The sequence below is a fragment of the Podarcis vaucheri genome, assembly GCF_965113315.1.
Source record: "Podarcis vaucheri genome assembly, chromosome: 1".
Taxonomy (NCBI): Eukaryota; Metazoa; Chordata; class Lepidosauria; order Squamata; family Lacertidae; genus Podarcis; species Podarcis vaucheri.
Genome location: NC_138759.1, coordinates 94,081,023 through 94,100,291, shown reverse-complemented (window position 1 = coordinate 94,100,291; position 19,269 = coordinate 94,081,023). Strand labels below are relative to the sequence as shown.

The following is a 19,269-nucleotide window of genomic DNA, read 5'->3' as shown; positions in this document are numbered from 1 at the left end:
CCATCTGATAGGCCAATGTACAATAACCCACAGTTTATCTATTTCTGGAAGATTATGAGCTGAATCACCACAGCTGAAGTCTTGCTTCCAGGCTGAGAGGTATTTCAAATCTGATCCCTGTATATCTGATCAAGACATAATGGAATTGAAAAGTGAGGCATGTGAAGCATCTCCAAGGAACATTGCGGTCTTGACATGCTCATTCTGAATGCTCCCTCGGCCAGCTCTGGTGGTTCAGATCCCGCTATCTGCACAATAGAGTCTCTCCATATCCTTGATAAATACATCCCCAAACACCAAGCACGTATGGTGCCTTGTACATAGGCAACGCTATGATGCCATTTGTTATGGATAGCCTTTCAATGAGTTGGTTTCCATATCACAAATGAAAGAGTGGGATCTTTCTTTCCCACCAAGGTGATTTGGAGTGCTTTTGCATTCCTGATATGCAGAAACAACATCTCCCAGGAAATGTTTGCCACCAGGCAGGCTTGTGACATGGGATGTAGAAATAAAGTTTTTGCTCAAGAGGAAAGAGGCTGGTGCTTCCAATTTATAATAGTTTTGTCCAAGCTGCAGTACATCAGAGAATGAATTTTTAAAATTAGAACTGTAACCCAAAATACTGTAGCCTCTTATGGTAGGTGCCCCATCTTCCCTGACCACTGGTCCTGCTAGCTAGGGATGATGGTAGTTGTAGTCCCCAAACAGCTGGAGGGCCAAGTCTGGCCATCACTTCTCTAGGGGAAGGAGGAAAAGGCATAGTTTTTTCTCAAGCTATCTAACTCTTATGTATTGGGGAGAGTAATATCCATACCAAAGTCACTGTATGGCTCTATTGCTGTTTATGGGCTGGTTGGGAAACAGTGCTTCTCTCTTGCCTTTTATGTAGGCAGTGGGAGCAGCCCCACTTGTAATTTAACAAATGTCATCCCATTCTGCAGTGGACTAAGCATCACCATAGTTTTGTGTCCATGTTGCTTGAATTTAGCCGATATATTAAGTTCCAGTTTCCAAATGGTGAAAGTGACAATCAGACAAAGGTATTGATCATTATGAGCGAAATATACTGAATATTTTTTTTCCAGGTGATTGAGTCATATGTTGTCTCCCACCCCAGTTTGCCAGTAATCTAATTACATTTTATAGAATATATTACACATGGATTGTTAGTTTTATGAAGGTTCATTTTCCAGATTGCTTAGTGCTGAATTATAACAAACGCTTCAGCAAAGACTTCTTGTATTATGTTTACATTCACTGCAACCTGACTCTTTCCAATTTTAATCCTTTAAAAGAAGATTTGACAAATTCATGGAGGAAAGGCTATTGATGGCTGCAAACCATCATGGCCATATTCTGCCTTCACTATTGGAAGCAGTGTGCCTCTGAAAACTAGGTCCTGGGAAGGACAGGTGAGGAAAGTGCCATTGCAGTGTGGGTCCTACTTGTTGGCTTTACATAGGCATCTGGTTGGCTACTGTGAGAACAGGATGAGCTTTTTGCCTGATCATCAGGGCTCCATTTATTTTATTATGGTCTTAACTTAACCCCGCTACTCATTGTACAACTTCATTGTCAAATGGTTGATTATCTTAGCCTTGTTAGGTAAGCTTTTTACATCCTCACCAAAAATAGTTGTCAGTAACTGTAATTTCACACCTGTTTTGTGCTCCTTGTACCTTTGGGATTATAAGACTTTTGAAAGGGCTGTGCTTTCCATTAAAGCAGATGCTTAAAGTTTTGGCTATCTTCTGCTTTTTGGTAGTCACTACCAGCATAAGGCTTGACTGAGGGAAGTCACATACATGACACTAGGCACATCATTCTTGAATATAATGTTCCCTGATCACATTAAGAGCAGATTTATGAACATAGGGACTTGATGTTTTAATTTCAACAAGGCCAGTCTCTCTGGAAATTATCCTCTGTGAAGCTTAGTTATATCAGTGAAATGGACTTGACATGTGCTCAGAGACACACTAGTCTTTATTTCCAAGTCACATTTTCCAGGACTAAAGCATGACATCAGAAACAGAGTCTGGACTAAGCCCTGGGGAGTGTTCACTCATATTAAGCACAGGCTGTTACTCTTTCTTGGAAATGTGTTTTTCTGTTTTTCGTTTCAGGAGGAATGTCAGAACTATGTTCGTGTCCTGATTGTGTATGGAAAGAAAGTTTTCACTTGTGGTACCAATGCTTTTTCACCAGTGTGTTCCAGCAGACAGGTAAGTTGTGCCTCTTCTCTTTAAGGATGAATCAGAGAGCAGGATGAAAAAGAATGACTGTAGGTTGTCAGATGCTGATGGTGGTTGCTTGTGAGTAACCAGGCAGGACTCCGACCTGTCTTTTACAGGTTTTATTGTGCAAACTATTTACAGTGCAGATCTACAAAGTTCATGTCCATCTTAGTCACTTGCAGAATCTGGGAGTGGCCCCTTCCGGCTTCTCCCCCAACATAAGAACTTTGGCACCCCAAGCCTCCTCCCCTCCTCCTTGCGTTTCACCTCTCTGCGCAAGCTGGGCGATAGAAGTGGCGTGTGTCCCTCCTGGCCAGCCTGGTGAGGTGAGGCGCTGGGACTCTCAGCAGCATCCTTGAGCCCTTTCCTCGCTTGGCTGGCCCCTTCCCTCTCTTCTCCACTGGAGGTGTGGCTTTCCCCACCGCTGGAAGAGGAACTGCTCCTCAGGAGTTTCGGAGGCTCTCTGTATCCCAACGGTCCCCCTGCCTCCCTCCCCTGTTCCAATGGCAGTCCCCTGACAGTAGGTAAATGAGATGGGAAATGTAAAGGCCTCAGTTTTACTTGCCTGTGTAGCATCACTGGGTTGTGCTTACCTGCGCCTCTAGTGGACAAAGGAAGGAGTAGCTGTTACAGGAAATAGGCTGCTGGCCCCTCTTCAGTTGTTTGTTCCTTCCTCACCAAAACATGTTACATTCTCCTTTGGCTCCTCTTACTCCTTCATTTTGGCTTAGGAATTTTATTCTTCTTGATAATATCCCTAAGTAATCTTCTGGGGTGGTGGGGTGGGACTAAAGCGGGGGGACTCCTAAAACAGCCAAGTGAGAAGTGAGTATACACAGTCAGGTCTGAAAGGTGACTTACTCTTGGCTAGGAAGGTGGAAGGAAGGAAGAACCAAGTGAAAGGAATAGAATGAGGTATGATGGAGGAGAGTGTGGCTGACTGTTAAAAGGAGCATTCCCTGCTGCAGCATTTCACTGCAGCTTCCACTTGTTCTAAACAAATTCTGATAGATGTGTAGGCATACGAGAGAAGAGAAGGAGAAATAACAATATATGTTGGGGACATTATACATTATGGTAGGTTGAGGTTATCACTGAGCAGTAAAGTTTCTGCAGTGATGAAAAGATTTTATACACAATGCACTATTTAACCTAGAACTCTGGGTTCTGACTCACAGCTATTGCTTAAGCATCTTGTGCAGAAATACTATCAAGCTCTCTGACTGAGTTTTTTTGGTTGAAGAGCATGTTGTTGGTTACTAAACCATAGCTCTTTTTTAAGTGTCTGCAGGCACAATACATTTATGGTAGGACTGAAGGTGATGCAATCAAATGACTTTGTTCTGAGGTGACAGTGCCACTTTCACACCTATCAATTTATACACAAAAGGTGATAGCCTTCAGGATGGAAGAAAGTGGTTGCCTATTTTCAGCTATTTTCCATTTGCTCCAGTCATGTGCATTTCTCTCTTCTGCACTGAAAGGCCAGTTAACATTTTAAGATGGAAGCAGATGGCATGAAGATCACATAGCATTGCACTGTGTTTATAAGCCTGCTAGTCACCACAGCAAACAGCAAAATGGAAGGCTGGTCAAATGCAGTAATGCATGGAATTAAGTTACTAAGACTGCAGTTTTATAGTTGAAGGGTTGCTATGGGTTTGGATTTTATCCTGGATGTAGCTCAGACTAGTGCATCAGATATGTTCATTTCTGGAGGCTGCATGTTCACAGGCCTCAGGGTTCCTGCAATGTGCTGTGTGTAAGACTGCCTATGAAGAGTAAGCCTGTAAGCTATATTTGGTCCAGAATTCAACAGCCACATACTGGGAGAATGTAACTCCCCCATTGAAGCAATGGCACTGACTTCTAATTTGTTTCCTGGTCCAATTCAAAGTGCTGGTGATGACCTTCTAAAGCCATTCATGCTTCTGGACCTGGAAATCTGAAGGACTGCCTTCTGCCATACAAATCTGGCCATTTCCTAAGAACTTCAGCAAAGGCCCTCTTGTGAGTCTCAGCAACCCAAGAGAACTCACACTTTTGGGGAACCAGGGAGACTTACCTTGCCCCCCCCCCCGTCTTTCCTCAAATATCTAAAACCTTCCGAAGGAAAGCATGAGCTTCATGTCAGATCATGTGAAGAGGGCCTTGAAACCGGTGGACCAAGGTCACTATAACTTAGAGGAGCAGGACTAGTATGCAGAGTACATGGAAGGGCATTATGAAGGTAACAATAACATAGTGATGAGATGCTTCTGATGACTTGACACGGCCAGCAAATCACTGTGCAAGCTTCCACTTGGGAACGAGAGTCAGCTATAAAGTAGATATCTGCCAGCATTACTCTGGTGCTGAGGAATTCCCTTGCTGCCCAGTCTCCCTAAAGCCTAGATTCAGTTGGATTTAAGTTTTCTGAAAAGAATACACCCAGTTCCACAGGGATAGCATTTACCTCTGTGCAAAGAATACAGGCATGGTATGCTTAGCTATGCTAGCTCAGAAAAAGCTATTTTTTACCTTGCCTTTGGTGCACTTAGCATTATCCAGGTTTGCTAATTTAACCTAAAGGGATCTGTGGGGTTGCAAAAACACGAAAGTATTGCTTGGCCAACTGTGTTATCTGTCAAACTGTTCTCATCACCCTTTTCTCTTCCATTGCTTTTTACATACAGGTGGGAAATCTTAGCAAAATCATTGAGAAAATAAATGGGGTAGCCCGCTGTCCCTATGACCCCCGGCACAACTCAACAGCAGTGATCACATCGCAGGGAGAACTGTATGCTGCAACAGTCATTGATTTCTCTGGACGAGATCCTGCTATTTACCGCAGCCTTGGGAATGTCCCACCTCTTAGAACAGCACAATACAACTCCAAGTGGCTTAATGGTAAGAGCACTCTGGGAAATAGAGATCATTAAGACCAGCTGTGCAGTCTTGGGAAGTGACATTTCTTTTCTTATCTCATAATGAAGATAAAATTCATTTACCTAAAATATTTAGCTATCTACATTCAGGGGGTGTCCACAATATATTTATCTATCAACTCATACAGGGATAAGGCAGACTAAATATTTTAAGTAGCCAGCCTCTTCCTCCAGCTCTTCCACAGCCCCTTCAGATGAATGAGTTTGTAGTGTGTTTCTGTTTATTTTGGTGAATACTGGATTTTGGATGTGAATGCTTATCTATTGAGAACTTTGACAAAAGCTCACTTCAGCAACTTTGACTTAAAATGGAAAGTGGATGCATTTCTGTGTGGGGGTTTCCTGCTTTCTGCAGGAGAAGCAGATGCATTTCTACCCTAAGCCAGACTTCACATATAGCATAATGTGTACTGCAAGAGGATGTGGTAGGTGGACAGGATTTGGGGGAAATGACCTTATGGGCTAAATGGGGAGGCCTGGCAGGTCAAATCTGACCCACGGGCTGGAGTCTCCCCACCTCTGCCATGCAGAGTACTGTAGTGCAGCCACAAGAGGAGGAGGAACATTTTATTAATTTATATATTGTTTTGACTTAGACATTGTAATATGAATGTCTATAATTAAAATAAGCAATAAAAACAATCCCGTTAAATGGCGATCACTAGGCCTCATCAAATTGATCAGATTGCAGCCTTCTCACTAGATGGGAGTTGGTGAAAGGTGTTCTTACCTGTTACTGTAACTGAGGCTTTCAGGTGCATCAGAGATCCAGAAGCTGAATACCATTTCTTACCAGAATTCCTGGTTTGGATTTGCCCTGATCGTTTGCCCAAATGCAGCCCCTCACACTGGCCAGAAGTGGTGTAAGGAAGAGATGGAAAAACCTGTGTCAGATGAGAAAGACAAGATTAGCCCTTCCGGCTACCATGCTAGCAACAAACAGAATCTACTTGAAAGCAAGTCCCAGACAATAACCCTTGCATAAATCTCACTGCTAAACAGTACGTTTCCGAGCGCAATTCAAAGTGTTGGTGCTGAGCTTTAAAGCCCTAAATGGCCCAGTATACCTGAAGGAGCGTCTCCACCCCCATTGTTCTGCCCGGACACTGAGGTCCAGCTCCGAGGACCTTCTGGCAGTTCCCTCACTGCGAGAAGTGAAGCTACAGAGAACCAGGCAAAGGGCCTTCTCGGTAATGGTGCCCGCCCTGTGGAATGCCCTCCCATCAGATGTCAAGGAAATAGACAACTATCTGACTTTTAGAAAACATCTGACGGCAGTTCTGTTTAGGGAAACATGTTTGATGTTTTATCGCTTTATTATTATTCTGTTGGGAGCTGCCCAGAGTGGCTGGGGAAACCCAGCCAGATGGGCTGGGTATAATTATTATTATTATTATTATTATTATTATTATTATTATTATTATTCAGATCTCCTAAAAATAAAACAAGTTTCTTGTTAATGAGTTGGCCACATATGATTTGAATAAACTTTTTTATTACTTTATGTAGATATAGTCCTGAACCCCTCTTCTTACCTTATATTGTAATTATTTTGCCCTGTTGTTGGGCATTTCTTACTTTTAGGCCACACATACAAAAAAGCTTCCCTGTTATTCAAAGGCTAACGTATAGTATAGAGTCACTCAGAAAGCATTATCGGAAAGCAGAACTTAGCATATTGCAGAATAGCCCCATTTTAAATGCATCAAGATTCCTTTGGAATTCATGACTTCAAAATTCCAGTCTTAATCATTAGTACAAATTTTCATGGGAGGAGGAAGGGGTTCAGAGAAAGTGTACCCTTTAGTTTGCTTTCTCACGCAGCCAGCAGAATCCTCACAGGGCCCCAGTATTACTTTCTGCTGCAGGGGACATTCAGTAGTGAAAGCATGTACTACAAACCATAATCTAGAGCCATTTTGGGATTTGGGGATGCACTGCCGTCAATACATACCTTACTTTGCTGTTCTTTTGTTCTTTGGGATGTTTGCACATAGACTTTAATCTATGGGGTGATATAGAGATATTACCTACAGAAAATGGTTCATTCTCAAGTGTAAGGAATGGCTTTAATGACAACAGCCAGATGTCAGTGGATTATTGCAGTTGGCCAAATTCAGCGAGACAGTAAACTAGTGCTGGTGCCTTTAAAAATGCACTTTGCCGCAATGCCATCAATACATTTCACAGTGAGGGATGGGTGAAGATATCGTTCACACCTGCATTAGGTCAAGTCTTGCAAAATGACTTAAAATGTTTGTTTTGTTCTTGTTTTGATGAGCTCAGTGGTTGGTCAATTAATTAGTTGACAGAAAAAACCAATACATACTTGGATACTCGTGCGATGTCCCTTCCTCCAAGGCTGACATCGCAGGGAGCTTTCTCTGCTGGAAATACTGCTTAAACCCAGGTGAATGCTGCCTCCTGCATAGTAACGTATCTCTCCGTACCTTCAGGGGGATTTCCATTCATCATAATTCAGCACAGCTCCAGCTGACAAGCAAATAACCCTACCTGCAGTTTTCCCTTTCCCTGTAGGCTTTGTCTGTCCACCTGTTTAGCTGCTGTACAGCCGTTACCTGTATGGTCTGTCAGCTGAGTCTTTAAGCAGGTACCTCCATGCACACTCAGAGCACATGGATACACAGCATGCTCTCAAGCACTAGGGTGGGATGAAAGAGGGAGAAATAGGCAGTGGAGGAGGTGGTCCAAGTCTAGTATTAGCAGTGTGACTTAATTTCCAAAAGGTTTCTCTTGAATTGTCATTTTATACAATAATCACTGCTGTATGCTGTTTATATATTTATGCCTCAAATTCTGTTCTTCCACTAAGAGGAAAGAGTTGGGCCCACAGTTTGCTGCCCCTCAGCACTAGCACATAGTTTTGTGGTGTATGCTAGTGTTTTGTTTGTTTGGAGAGGGAGGTTCTGAGCATTACCTTTTTCCTGTAGATGGGTATTTTGTGGTGCCCACAGCAGTTTCTAAGCTGTGCTCCTAGGCCTAAAAACGTGGGAGGCACTTGGGATAAGCCCAGCTCTAGTGTGTAGAAAACTTGGGGAAAATATGTGAATTGCAGGAACATTACTGGTCCCAGGATCTTGTATCTGACCGTGACATGTATTAGTTGCAGCAAAGGAAATTGGCAGATTGCTGGAAAAAGGACAGTGTGCTGCTCCCCACCATTTAATCACAGTATCAATTAGCCTCAGTCCTTGAGGCACCTGACTATTTTAGGAAATAACAGTTGATGTTCCTCTTCCCACTCCTCCCTCTTTTGTTGTATTTTTGAAAATACTTATAGTATTGACCATCCCTGTAGCTCAAAGTAGTCAATCTGTACAAAAGGCAGATGAGGTGGTAAAACTGCTTCTGGAATATATGCCATTTCAGACTGTGAGTGAGGAATCACATGACTGAATTCTCCCTTGCTACACACACACACACACACACACACACACACACACAGCCCACCACTTGTAAAAAATCAGACAGGAAGAATAATAACTAGGCAATCCAATTCAAGACAGCTTAATTTAATCATAAGAGTTTTTGTTGATTAATTGATTCATTAGTCAGTTTACTAAATTTACACTTGGATAAAAACTATTTCTGAAGTAATATTTTTTGTGTTTACCATATTTTTCGCCCCATAAGACGCACTTTTCCCCCTCCAAAAATGAAGGGGAAATGTGCCTGCGTCTTATGGGGCGAATGCAGGCTTTCGCTGAAGCCTGGAGAGCGAGGGGGGTCGGTGCGCACCGACCCCTCTCGCTCTCCAGGCTTCAGGAAGCTCTGCGCAACCCTCAGGAGACCGGCTCCGAGGGTTGCGCAGAGCTGCCTGCAGTCCTGGGACCAGCGCAGCTCTGCGCGGCCACCGGGAGCCGGGGGCGAAGCTCCGCCCCGCTCCCGGTGGCCGTGCAGAGCTGCCTGCAGTCCTGGGACCAGTGCAGCTCTGCGCCGCCATCCAGAGAGGGGCGTGAAGTCCCACCCCGCTCTGGATGGTGGCGCAGAGCTGCCTGCAGTCCCGGGATCAGCGCACTTCTCCCCATTGCCAGCCCCACAAGCTCGGGGGACAGCGGGGAGGCAGAGCGTGCCTTCCCACTGTTCCCCGACCTGGTTCTTCCAGCCCTGCACCTGGGGGGGGGGAATAAATTTTTTTCCCTTTATTTCCACCCCAAAATACTAGGTGCGTCCTATGGGCCGGAGCGTCTTATGGGGCACAAAATACGGTAGATAATGTACATGTGTGTTGTAGCAGGCATCATCTTAAAATAAGCATTCCATGTGTGTACCATTTCAGAAGTGTATGTGTACTCACATTCACATGAAACTTCCCCACTTGTTGAAAGGACATTTGTGGGGCACTGTGGGCTAGGTTCTTATCACAGCTGCACAAAGTGGAAAAGCAATCACATAACCAACGTGTTCAGCTCCTGTGCAAAAGAATACTATGCATGTTAATCTCCAATTAGGGTATCTCCTTGCGCTGAGGAGTTCTACTTTTGTACACCAGTATGCATGTGGAGCTTTTTCTTCCATTGGCATGTGCAGAAACACTTCTCTGTTTCTCTGTACATACCAACATGACAAAAAGCTCCACATATGTACCAGAGGGCATGGCTATGGTGCGCAGCTTCAGCTTGGGGTGGAATTAGTCTATGGACCCTGCAGCCCCCTCACATGGTTTCATGGTCTTCTCTTGATGATGTAGTCATCAGATGATAAATGTGCCCATAAAAACAAGCCTATTGTGTTCTCCTGTTTCTTGGATGTTGTAAAAAAGAAAAAAAAGAGGTTTGTTTTCCTCTTTCTCATCCTCTGATCACTCCTGAACCTTTATCCCCACAGGCTGTGTAAATCCAACCCTTTCTATGTAAATCTCATTGCTTTTTATGGCTTTATTTTTCTCCAGAGCCCAACTTCATTGCTGCCTATGACATTGGTTTGTTCACTTACTTCTTTTTCCGTGAGAATGCTGTAGAACATGACTGTGGGAAAACTGTCTATTCTCGCGTGGGAAGGGTTTGCAAAAACGACATTGGGGGGAGATTTTTATTGGAGGACACATGGACAACATTTATGAAGGCTCGGCTGAACTGCTCCCGTTCTGGTGAAATCCCTTTCTACTACAATGAACTGCAAAGCACATTTTATCTACCTGAACAAGATTTGATCTATGGAGTGTTTACAACCAATGTGTGAGTTTGTTGCTTTTCTTGCTCCTTATTTACTTCCTTATAATGCTTACCTCCTTTTTCTAAATAAAAAAATTCCTTCCAGTAGCACCTTAAAGACCAACTAAGTTAGTTCTTGGTATGAGCTTTCGTGTGCATGCACACTTCTTCAGATACACACTTTCTAGTACTGGTATTTAGGCAAATTTCTTTCATTGTTCAATTTAGCGAGGCTGTATTTGGACATTACAGTAAACCATAATATGATGGCTTGTTGTGACAGAAGCCAATTTATATGACCTTGTGCATGTGTGTGTCTCCTCTGCTGCAAAGACTGGAAGTTTTTGCATCTGTTTTCTGTTAGCTTCAGTTTAGCAATGCATCTCAAACCAAACTAATGTTGCATCTGCTGTTAATCTTACCTAACTTTTGTTTGAAATAAGCCAGCTTTATAACCCATAGTTTGATTTATTTTAAGCAAACTATAGTTACGGTTAACCAATGTTTATTGGGTTTGGATTAAATAATAAACTGCAACTAATCAAAAATAGAAGTGAAATCTTCTGAACTCACATTTGTGCTGGGCAGCGGGAGGTGGGAGTACTTAACTCAAAGGTTCACTGTGGCTTGGTTTATTGTGATGTCTAAATGCAGCCAGATTAAGTAAAATAAGCGAAGCAATGCTTGGTCTTCCTCTACACCTATCTGTCTTCTTCTACACCTATAATTCTAATATTTGTAAGGCAAAATAGGTGGTTCTTCATTCAGTGTTATTCTTACTTTATTTTTGAACTGTGATTTTTACCCAAATTATATTATTGGTGATATTCATATTATTAGTATGTTCTTCTCTCTCTCTCTCTCTCTCTCTCTCTCTCTCTCTCTCTATATATATATATAATGACCAGTCCAGAAAAAGACATAATTCAGTCCACCTGTGGACTCGTGTCTATTACTGTGCACTTGTTTCTATTACATCTGAGCTAGATGTAAACCTATCCTTGCTAACAGCTGGGAGTCTGTGGTTGCAACCCTATGCGTACTTTACCTGAAAGTAAGACTCATAATTGGACTTAGCTTCTGAATAAATATACATAGGGTTGTGTTATTAGTTACAGTGATGAAGTCAGCAGAACAAAGGAAGACATCTCCAACTTTGACCAGAAAACCAAGGGAGGGAAAATTCAAAAGATGCTAAATAAAATTCACTGTTCATTTGCAAATGTAGCCCCAAATCTTACTCTGCCTAATTTTTTAAGTAGAATATGCTATTTTTCAGTGGTACCTCGATTTAAGAACTTAATTCGTTCTGGAGGTCCGTTCTTAACCTGAAACTGTTCTTAATCTGAAGCACCACTTTAGCTAATGGGGCCTCCCGCTGCCGCCGCGCCGCTGTTTTGCGATTTCTGTTCTCATCCTGAAGCAAAGTTCTTAACCTGAGGTACTATTTCTGGGTTAGCGGAGTCTGTAACCTGAAGCGTCTGTAACCTGAAGCGTCTGTAATCCGAGGTACCACTGTATTAGTTATTTCCAGTAAAGGTAAAGAAACTTCTCATTCAGAAACTTGGAAGTAACTACTGCCACTAATGAAGACTATAGTACAGTTATACCTCAGGTTGCGAACGCTGCGGGTTGCACGTTTTTGGGTTACGGATGCGCCGAACCCAGAAGTACCGGAACGGGTTACTTCCGGGTTTTGGTGCTTGCACATGCACAGAAACACTAAATCACACTTTGCGCATGTGCAGAAGCACCGAATCACGTCACACGTGTGCACAGACGTGGTGTTGCGGGTTGCAAATGCTGTGGGTTGTGAATGTGCCTCCTGCACGGATCACATTTGCAACCCAAGGCTCCACTGTATAAGTAAGCTATATTAGATGTAAAAAAGCAATTGATTGCATTTGCAAATAAAAATAGAATTATTATTTTTTTGGAAGGTTGCTTTCTTCTTTATACACATTTCAATGTATTGTATACTTCTTACTGTTTACTTAATCATACATAGAAATGAGCTGTTAGTCATAGATGTTGATGGTTCTTGGTTGCAACATTTTTGTGTTAACTAGAATATAAGAACTTTGTTTTTAATTATGAACTAAAAGAAGAAAATCTGATTAGCTACTATGCGGGACAGTACTGTCTAGACACCAGATTATGAAACCTTCCTACTTTAATCATTTGAATTAGCCACTTGTGGAGAAGAGGATTTCTTAAAAGTTGTAATTATCTGAAAAACTGTTCTCAGAGTAGCAGTGTATGACTTATCTTTGACAGAATTGAAGAATTGTCATCCAAGAGGTGGCTCCGATGAGAGGCCAGGATTGATTTGTGCTAAAGTGCATGCTCATATAAGCAGCTTGCTTGTGTGAACCGTGCAAGGTAGAAGCCAGGAACTTATGAAGGGTCCTATATTTTATGTTTCATTTTTGTCTTCACAGAAGGCAAGGTTGTTGTTTTCAGTTTCTCAGAAGACTTGGGTCTTGCATGAGTTCATAATTCCTGAATTGCAGTGCTCATGCAAGAAGGCCCTGACAGAGGAACAGAAATGATTTAATAGTCAGGGGCCAAACTACACACAACTGCAGCATCCTTAGGGCTTTAAATGTGGACCTGCTGTGATTATGATTAAAAGAAGGAGTGTGGATGCAATTTGACATGCAGAACAGATGCATGGGCAGAGAGGTGCTGAATTATTCGCTGCCTCCCCCCTTCAGTAATCTCCCCACCCCTCCTAAAAACATAAAAATGCATACCACAAGAACACGCAGGGACAATACCCTGCACACAGTTTAAAAGGCCATAGATTGTTTAATTGGCCAAAGGCTTGTGAGAAGAGGAATGTTTTTGCCTGGAGGCTAAAGATATGTAACAAAGGCACCAGTGAGCCTCCCTGGGGGAGAGCAGTCCACTGAAAGATGCCATTTTCATAAATCCCTCCTGCAGCACCCTATACTGCACCTAAACATACTGCAGAGAGTCCCCTAATCCTCTGGAGCACATTTGTGTGTGCTGCAAGGTGCAAGAACTGCCACTCCCCATATGAACCAATCTGGACCCTGTGATCCTAATCTGAGGCCATGCTTCATGGGCCTCCTCCAAAAGAGCTCTGGAAAGCAGCAACATGAGAACGGGCCTTCTTGTTTTGATGAAGGTTTTTCTTTCCATTAGTGGACAGTCACCATTAGACACACCCTGTAACTCCCTGTAAGCTTTAATGTTTAATCCAGCTCTGTTGATTTATGAAGAGAGTGTATGTGCAGAATCTAGTGTGGTTTTCCTCATCTTACCCCGTAATTGTTTAGACTGCTGTCTTGTTAGCAAGAGGCAAAAGGACCAAATATGCAATTACGACTTCTCTTTTTCTTTTACATTGCAAGAAAAAAAGCATTATGTAACTGCAAAAGAAGTGAATAGAAAAAAATTATTATTGATAATAGCTAAACTTAGATCAAATAGGGGCTTTGTGCTATGACACAGTGTTCTTTCAAGAATTCAAAGCAGAGAAAAGTTCCAATTTGTCAGCTAACTAGACAAATAATGGTAATTATTCTTTTAACTTCTATCAGGACTTATTCCATGCTGTATGCATTCTGCATACAAAGTAAGTCTTCCATTTGCTGCAGTAGTATAATAACTGATGCATTAAAGGTGTATTATTTTTATCGTAAGGCATATTTACTCTTGAAGGAAGAGAAAAATATATGTGTATATACTCAAATCTCAAAGATTCTCATTTAATGGGGTCAGAAGCAATTCTCCAAAAAATGGGCATCAACCAGCATGGTGCGCTTCATTGTGAAAAACATGTTATAGTCTGATTTATTGCTCATTGTTGTGTAATGCAGAGCTAAGTCAGCAAGAAAGATGGCTATTTAGGGAAGAAACCTATGAAATATTTAAGCAGTTGTTATTAAAGTTTTCACTAGGGTCACTGAAACCCAATTTAAAAGCTTTTGGACTTTTCCCCTCAACATTCTGGCATAATTGTCAGTGGGCCTGAATGTAGAATGTAGGGCTGTCTCTCAGAACGGGACAGTGCACAAATATATGAATGTAAAGTCGGGGTGAGGAGGGGAGAGGAGAGGTAGAGATGGTGCTTCGATATGAGTATGCCTACAGCACCCCACTTTCAGTCTTAGCCACTCTTGTCTAGCACATCTGACTCCAGCAAGTCACTTGGTAACTGTGCTGATGCTTCCAAACTCCACATAGCAGATGCAGGAATTTACAGGGCAGGAGGCACATGGCAGGAAACCCAACAGAACAATGTGAAAAGAGTACAGTCATACCTCGGGTTGAAATAGCTTCGGGATAAGTATTTTCAGGTTGCACGCTGCAGCAACCCAGAAGTAACAGAGCGCGTTACTTCCGGGTTTCGCTGCTCTCGCATGCGCGGAAGCGGCAAATCGCGACCCGCAGATGTGTAGACATGGGTTGCGCTCGCTTCTGGAGGAGAACGGTGCTCCGGAACGGATCCCGCTTGCATCCAGAAGTACCACTGTATATTTGTTTCTCAGGCTCTGAAGGAATTGTAGAGAAAGCATATGTGCTGTCTTAATACAATAATGCCCTTCTGTTTCTGACTCCATTCTTAGAGGTTGCATGTACACATTTTTGCAGAATTATAAACTCATTTTATCCAGTGGTGTCTGCCCTCTGAATCACATATTAAATTAGCAACAGACTGTAGATATATCTTGACATACTGGAGAATTATTTTATTGTTAAGACAATGATCCACAGACTTAGAAGGTTGGGTTACAGCTACTTGCACGTCCATGTTTCAGCCAGTCGATAAAATGTGGCATGTGCACAAGTCCGGACTCTTGTCATGCATGTTGGGAAATGAAGAGTGCCATGGGGCTGGAGATAATCTTGAGAAATAGCTTTCAGTGCATCAGCTCTATGACTGAAATCTAGTATCATGCCTGGGGCTAATTCCAAGGAACCTTGAGAATATAATGTCATAATGATACTGAGGATTCAGGGTGGGGGAGGGGTAGTCTCTCGATACAGGCAATTCATTTGTGCACCAGAGGGATTTGTTGTATCTAGGAATTTAGCCCACTGCAGTGAGTCAGAATAATTTTTGAAATTATAAACATCGTTTAACAATGCACCAGGATGCTCTGGAGTTATGATACCGTAGCATAGCGTGGTATGCAGCATACTGTCTCACAGTAGTGGATGGCACAGTGGGGTGGAGACACTTACTTGACCTGCTGGCAGTTGAGTCACTGCTTCTTACCAGGAGGGGAAGCAGAGAAATGGCAGGGATGGTGGTGTGGTCAAACACATTGCCTTGCCCTCCCAGGTGCCTCCCCCTCATCATCCTGGAAAGCAGCAGTGATCTGACCTCCCGCCAGGAGGTCAGATCAGCACATGCAGCTCACTATGCTGCGACTTACTGCAGTCTCACCGATGGTCATGAGGTAATGGACAGATGCGGATGACACATAAATATTTCGTAATACTTTCCTTGTATTTCCTCCTTCAAAAATTTGGAGTGCTTGGATCAGCTTTATGACTGTTTCCAGATCAGTGATTTTACGGTCATTCCAGCCCATCTTTCACGCTCTAGTTCTGCATCTTTCCGTGCACAAGAACAGTGCAAGCGAGTGGTTTATTATTTGGGCCAGTGTGCCAGCTCTAACGACAGAAAGCTGCAGGGCAATCCAGGGTTGTGTTGATTTTGTCCCTTTGCAGTTCTGAGGGGAGAACTTTGCTATGAAACGTTTGGCAGCTTGTTTTGGAAGCCCCACTCCGATCTCAAACAATCTGCAGTTTTATTTAGACGATTGTTTTTCTTCTTCTTCTCCTTGTGCCTGAAGGCATTAACTTGTCACTCGTCATTAGCTTTGTCTAAAGAACTGCCTTCTGTGAACACGCAACATGTCAATATCACTCAGATACCAGCAAAGAAAGGTTTAGCATGTGGTGCTTTGACAAGTTCAAAGCCTACTGCTCCATTGCTCAGTGAAATGGAAGGATGGCTGTGAGGGGAAAGAGGGAAAGGAGAACACGCAATCTTAATAGTAATGTTTTAAAAGTGATGTCTTGCTTTCTCAGTGGCAAAAAGGCATTTCCCAGTCAACTTCAGATTGAGGTAGTTTTCTGGGTTAGTTTTCTAACATGGTGGGATTGTTATGGTGGAAATTTTCTTTGTAGGAACAAATGAGAGAGATGTGGTGTGCATCATTTAAGCATAAAGAAATGTTGGAGGACCTACAAGTAGTTTATGAGGTGCATGCTTTTATTCATTCATTCATTTCATTTCATTTATATCACACCTTTCCTCCAAGCTGCTGATGGTGCCCTAAATTGGTATGATACAATTCTGTACAGGCCTTCTATACATACTGCTCGTACCACAAAGTAGGAATGAAATAGAAGCATCTTTTTTTTGCTTCTTCGTGTAGCAGCGTCTTTTAAAAAAAAGAAGGAAGGAAGGGAAGGACCTTCTCCGCTTATTGCCTGCCTAAAATCACACGGCTTAGATATGTGTTCTTAAGTAATTACTGGTTTAGTAAAAAAATTCTTTTCATAGTAGTTCAAATTGCTACCATTAGCAACTTGATATATAAAGCAGTCATTCAGACATTTACACAGCACGGTGACAAAGTCTGTCATGTTGTTCTGAAAGGGCTTTCTGTATTTTTAGCCTCTTCTTTACAATTTTCAGCTCTCTCTGATTTCCTCTTCTTTGTTGGTCCTTTTCTCTCCCCACCTTGTAAAATAGCATATAAATGTTTTAGAGTCCTCAGCTGGACTCTACAAGCTTGGTCTGATGGCCTTTATGTGGATATGATTCCTGGCAAAGCATGAAATCTCAGCCTAATTTTCTCAACTGTTTAGTGTGAATAATTGTAGCTTGCCTGCATCCCATAGTGGAGGAGAATTAGGAGAAGATTGTAAGACAGGTGTGGGGAACCTTTGCGCCCTCCCCCCCAGTGTTGCTGAACTACAGCTTCCATCATCCCTAGCCACTGGCCATGTTTGCTGGGGCTGGTGGGAGTTGTAGTTCAGTAACATCTGAAGGGCCAAAGGTTCCCCACACCTGTTGTAAATAAGCACAATGCCTTTGAGGAATGGGGAAAGGAGTGTGTACAAGGAGAACCTTTTTCAGATGCTTCCCTGTGTTTGTTTAATGACTTACCTTAATAATGGAGAGTAGGCTGCCATTTCAATTCTACACCCAAGGACACACCTTCACCACATGGAGGCTTGCCTCCTAAATAAGGATGCCAAATTGAGAGTGTTGCTTGATTAACTTACCCACGGTATCCACAGTAAGTGATCCTGAGTGCATATTCCTAGTGATACAAGTGACCTGCTGAAGCTTTACTTGTCTATCTTAAAGGGAAGCTCCTCCTGCCAGAAATGTAAAGAGATTTCTGTTTTTTAATACTACGTAATTTGTATATTCAAAATCAACACAGGAAATTGCTTGAATTCACAGCTGAAGTTCAATGACTATTTAGGGAAGGGAAGGGCAGTTTCAAACAGTGAGCGTCGGGAACATTTTAGAATTGTTTCCTTCATTTCTATCCCAGCTTTTGTCTGTGGAACTCATGGCAACATGTAAAAGTCTTGTGTCCAGGCAGTTAGTTTCAGGAAGCTATTGCATCGTGCACCTTCAGACCATGTATTGGGACTTTGAGTTATTTTCGCCGTCATTCAAGCATAGCATTCCAGATGTATGTGTGGTTGGTGGTCAAGGTTGATGGGACTTGGAGTCTGAAAACATTTGGAGGGCAGTACATTGCCTGCTCCATCCTGTTTTAATACTTCTCAGAATATAAAAAGGCTCCAAAGGCTCATCTAGTCTCGGCATGCTATTCTCACGAGCCAACCAGAAGCTATGATATTATGCATTTTTTATCCCAGATGAGTCCATATTCTGTATTCCTTCTCCTCTGTCTGTCTGTCTCTCCTTGCAATTGGAGCTTTATGCAAATAGCACGTATATGAAATGGTGAGTATCCAATGGATTTGAAGGTCTATAGGCAGGTGTGCTTTTCAGAGGTGGCATTAATACCTTAACAATGAAACCTGTGGAGCTTAAAATTAAATTTCACCTTGAAAAATAAACCAGAGGTTTTAAAAACTAGGCCACTTATAATCAATCAGGATTGATGGGATATCAGTAGTAATGTTCCTTGTGAATTAAGCTGCGTGTGACTTTTCATGTCAAAACTGCTTCTCTTAGTCTTAAATCATGTACAGTGTTCAAGAGGGGCTTTTCAACATCTCCTAATTGTCATATAATCCATGAGGATTCTTCTCCTCCCTTCTGAGGCCTGTAGCCCAGTGCACTTCCTCCTGGTAATTTGCATGCAATTTATTTTAGTGAGATTTGATGTCTGTTATGATGGAAGTGTCAATGTTCTAAAGATTAAATTGATTTTTCTCCTTTTCTCTTTCCTTTTGCCCTTGTTTCCAGAAACAGTATTGCTGCTTCAGCAGTGTGTGCCTTCAATCTCAGTGCTATTACGCAAGCCTTTAATGGGCCTTTCCGATACCAAGAGAATCCAAGATCTGCATGGCTGCCAACAATCAACCCCATCCCTAATTTTCAGGTATTTTAATGCAACCCCTCAATTCACTCACATCTCATTCTGTTTCCTCGTTTGATAGGTAAATGTTAATTACCGTATTTTTCGCTCTATAACACGCACCCGACCATAACACGCACGTAGTTTTTAGAAGGGGAAAATCCGTAGGCATGCCACCCATAGGCATTCCCTCCATAACACGCACAGACATTTCCCCTTACTTTCTAGGAGGAAAAAAGTGAGTGTTATGGTGCAAAAACTACGGTAACTGGTTCAGTAGCAGCTAGCACATCAGCTGTCTGTACACACAGAGAGAGCCTATGTTCAAGTCCCCATTCCGTTATGAGGCTCATCAAATTGTCTTGGGCAA

At 42.5% G+C, this 19,269-nt stretch overlaps 1 protein-coding gene across 10 annotated transcripts in view; it reads left to right on the top strand.

The window, feature by feature from the left end:
- Positions 1-19,269, top strand: part of SEMA5B (semaphorin 5B) — a 365,129-nt gene that overhangs the window by 267,481 nt on the left and 78,379 nt on the right. For 9 of the 10 annotated variants that reach the window (XM_082235162.1, XM_082235160.1, XM_082235159.1 and 6 more), the window contains 4 exons: positions 2,130-2,228; positions 4,916-5,129; positions 10,080-10,365; positions 18,788-18,923. In XM_082235162.1, the coding sequence (XP_082091288.1) occupies positions 2,130-2,228; positions 4,916-5,129; positions 10,080-10,365; positions 18,788-18,923 (735 nt within the window). The remainder of the gene's footprint in view (positions 1-2,129; positions 2,229-4,915; positions 5,130-10,079; positions 10,366-18,787; positions 18,924-19,269) is intronic. The other variant, XM_082235165.1, reaches the window with a different exon arrangement.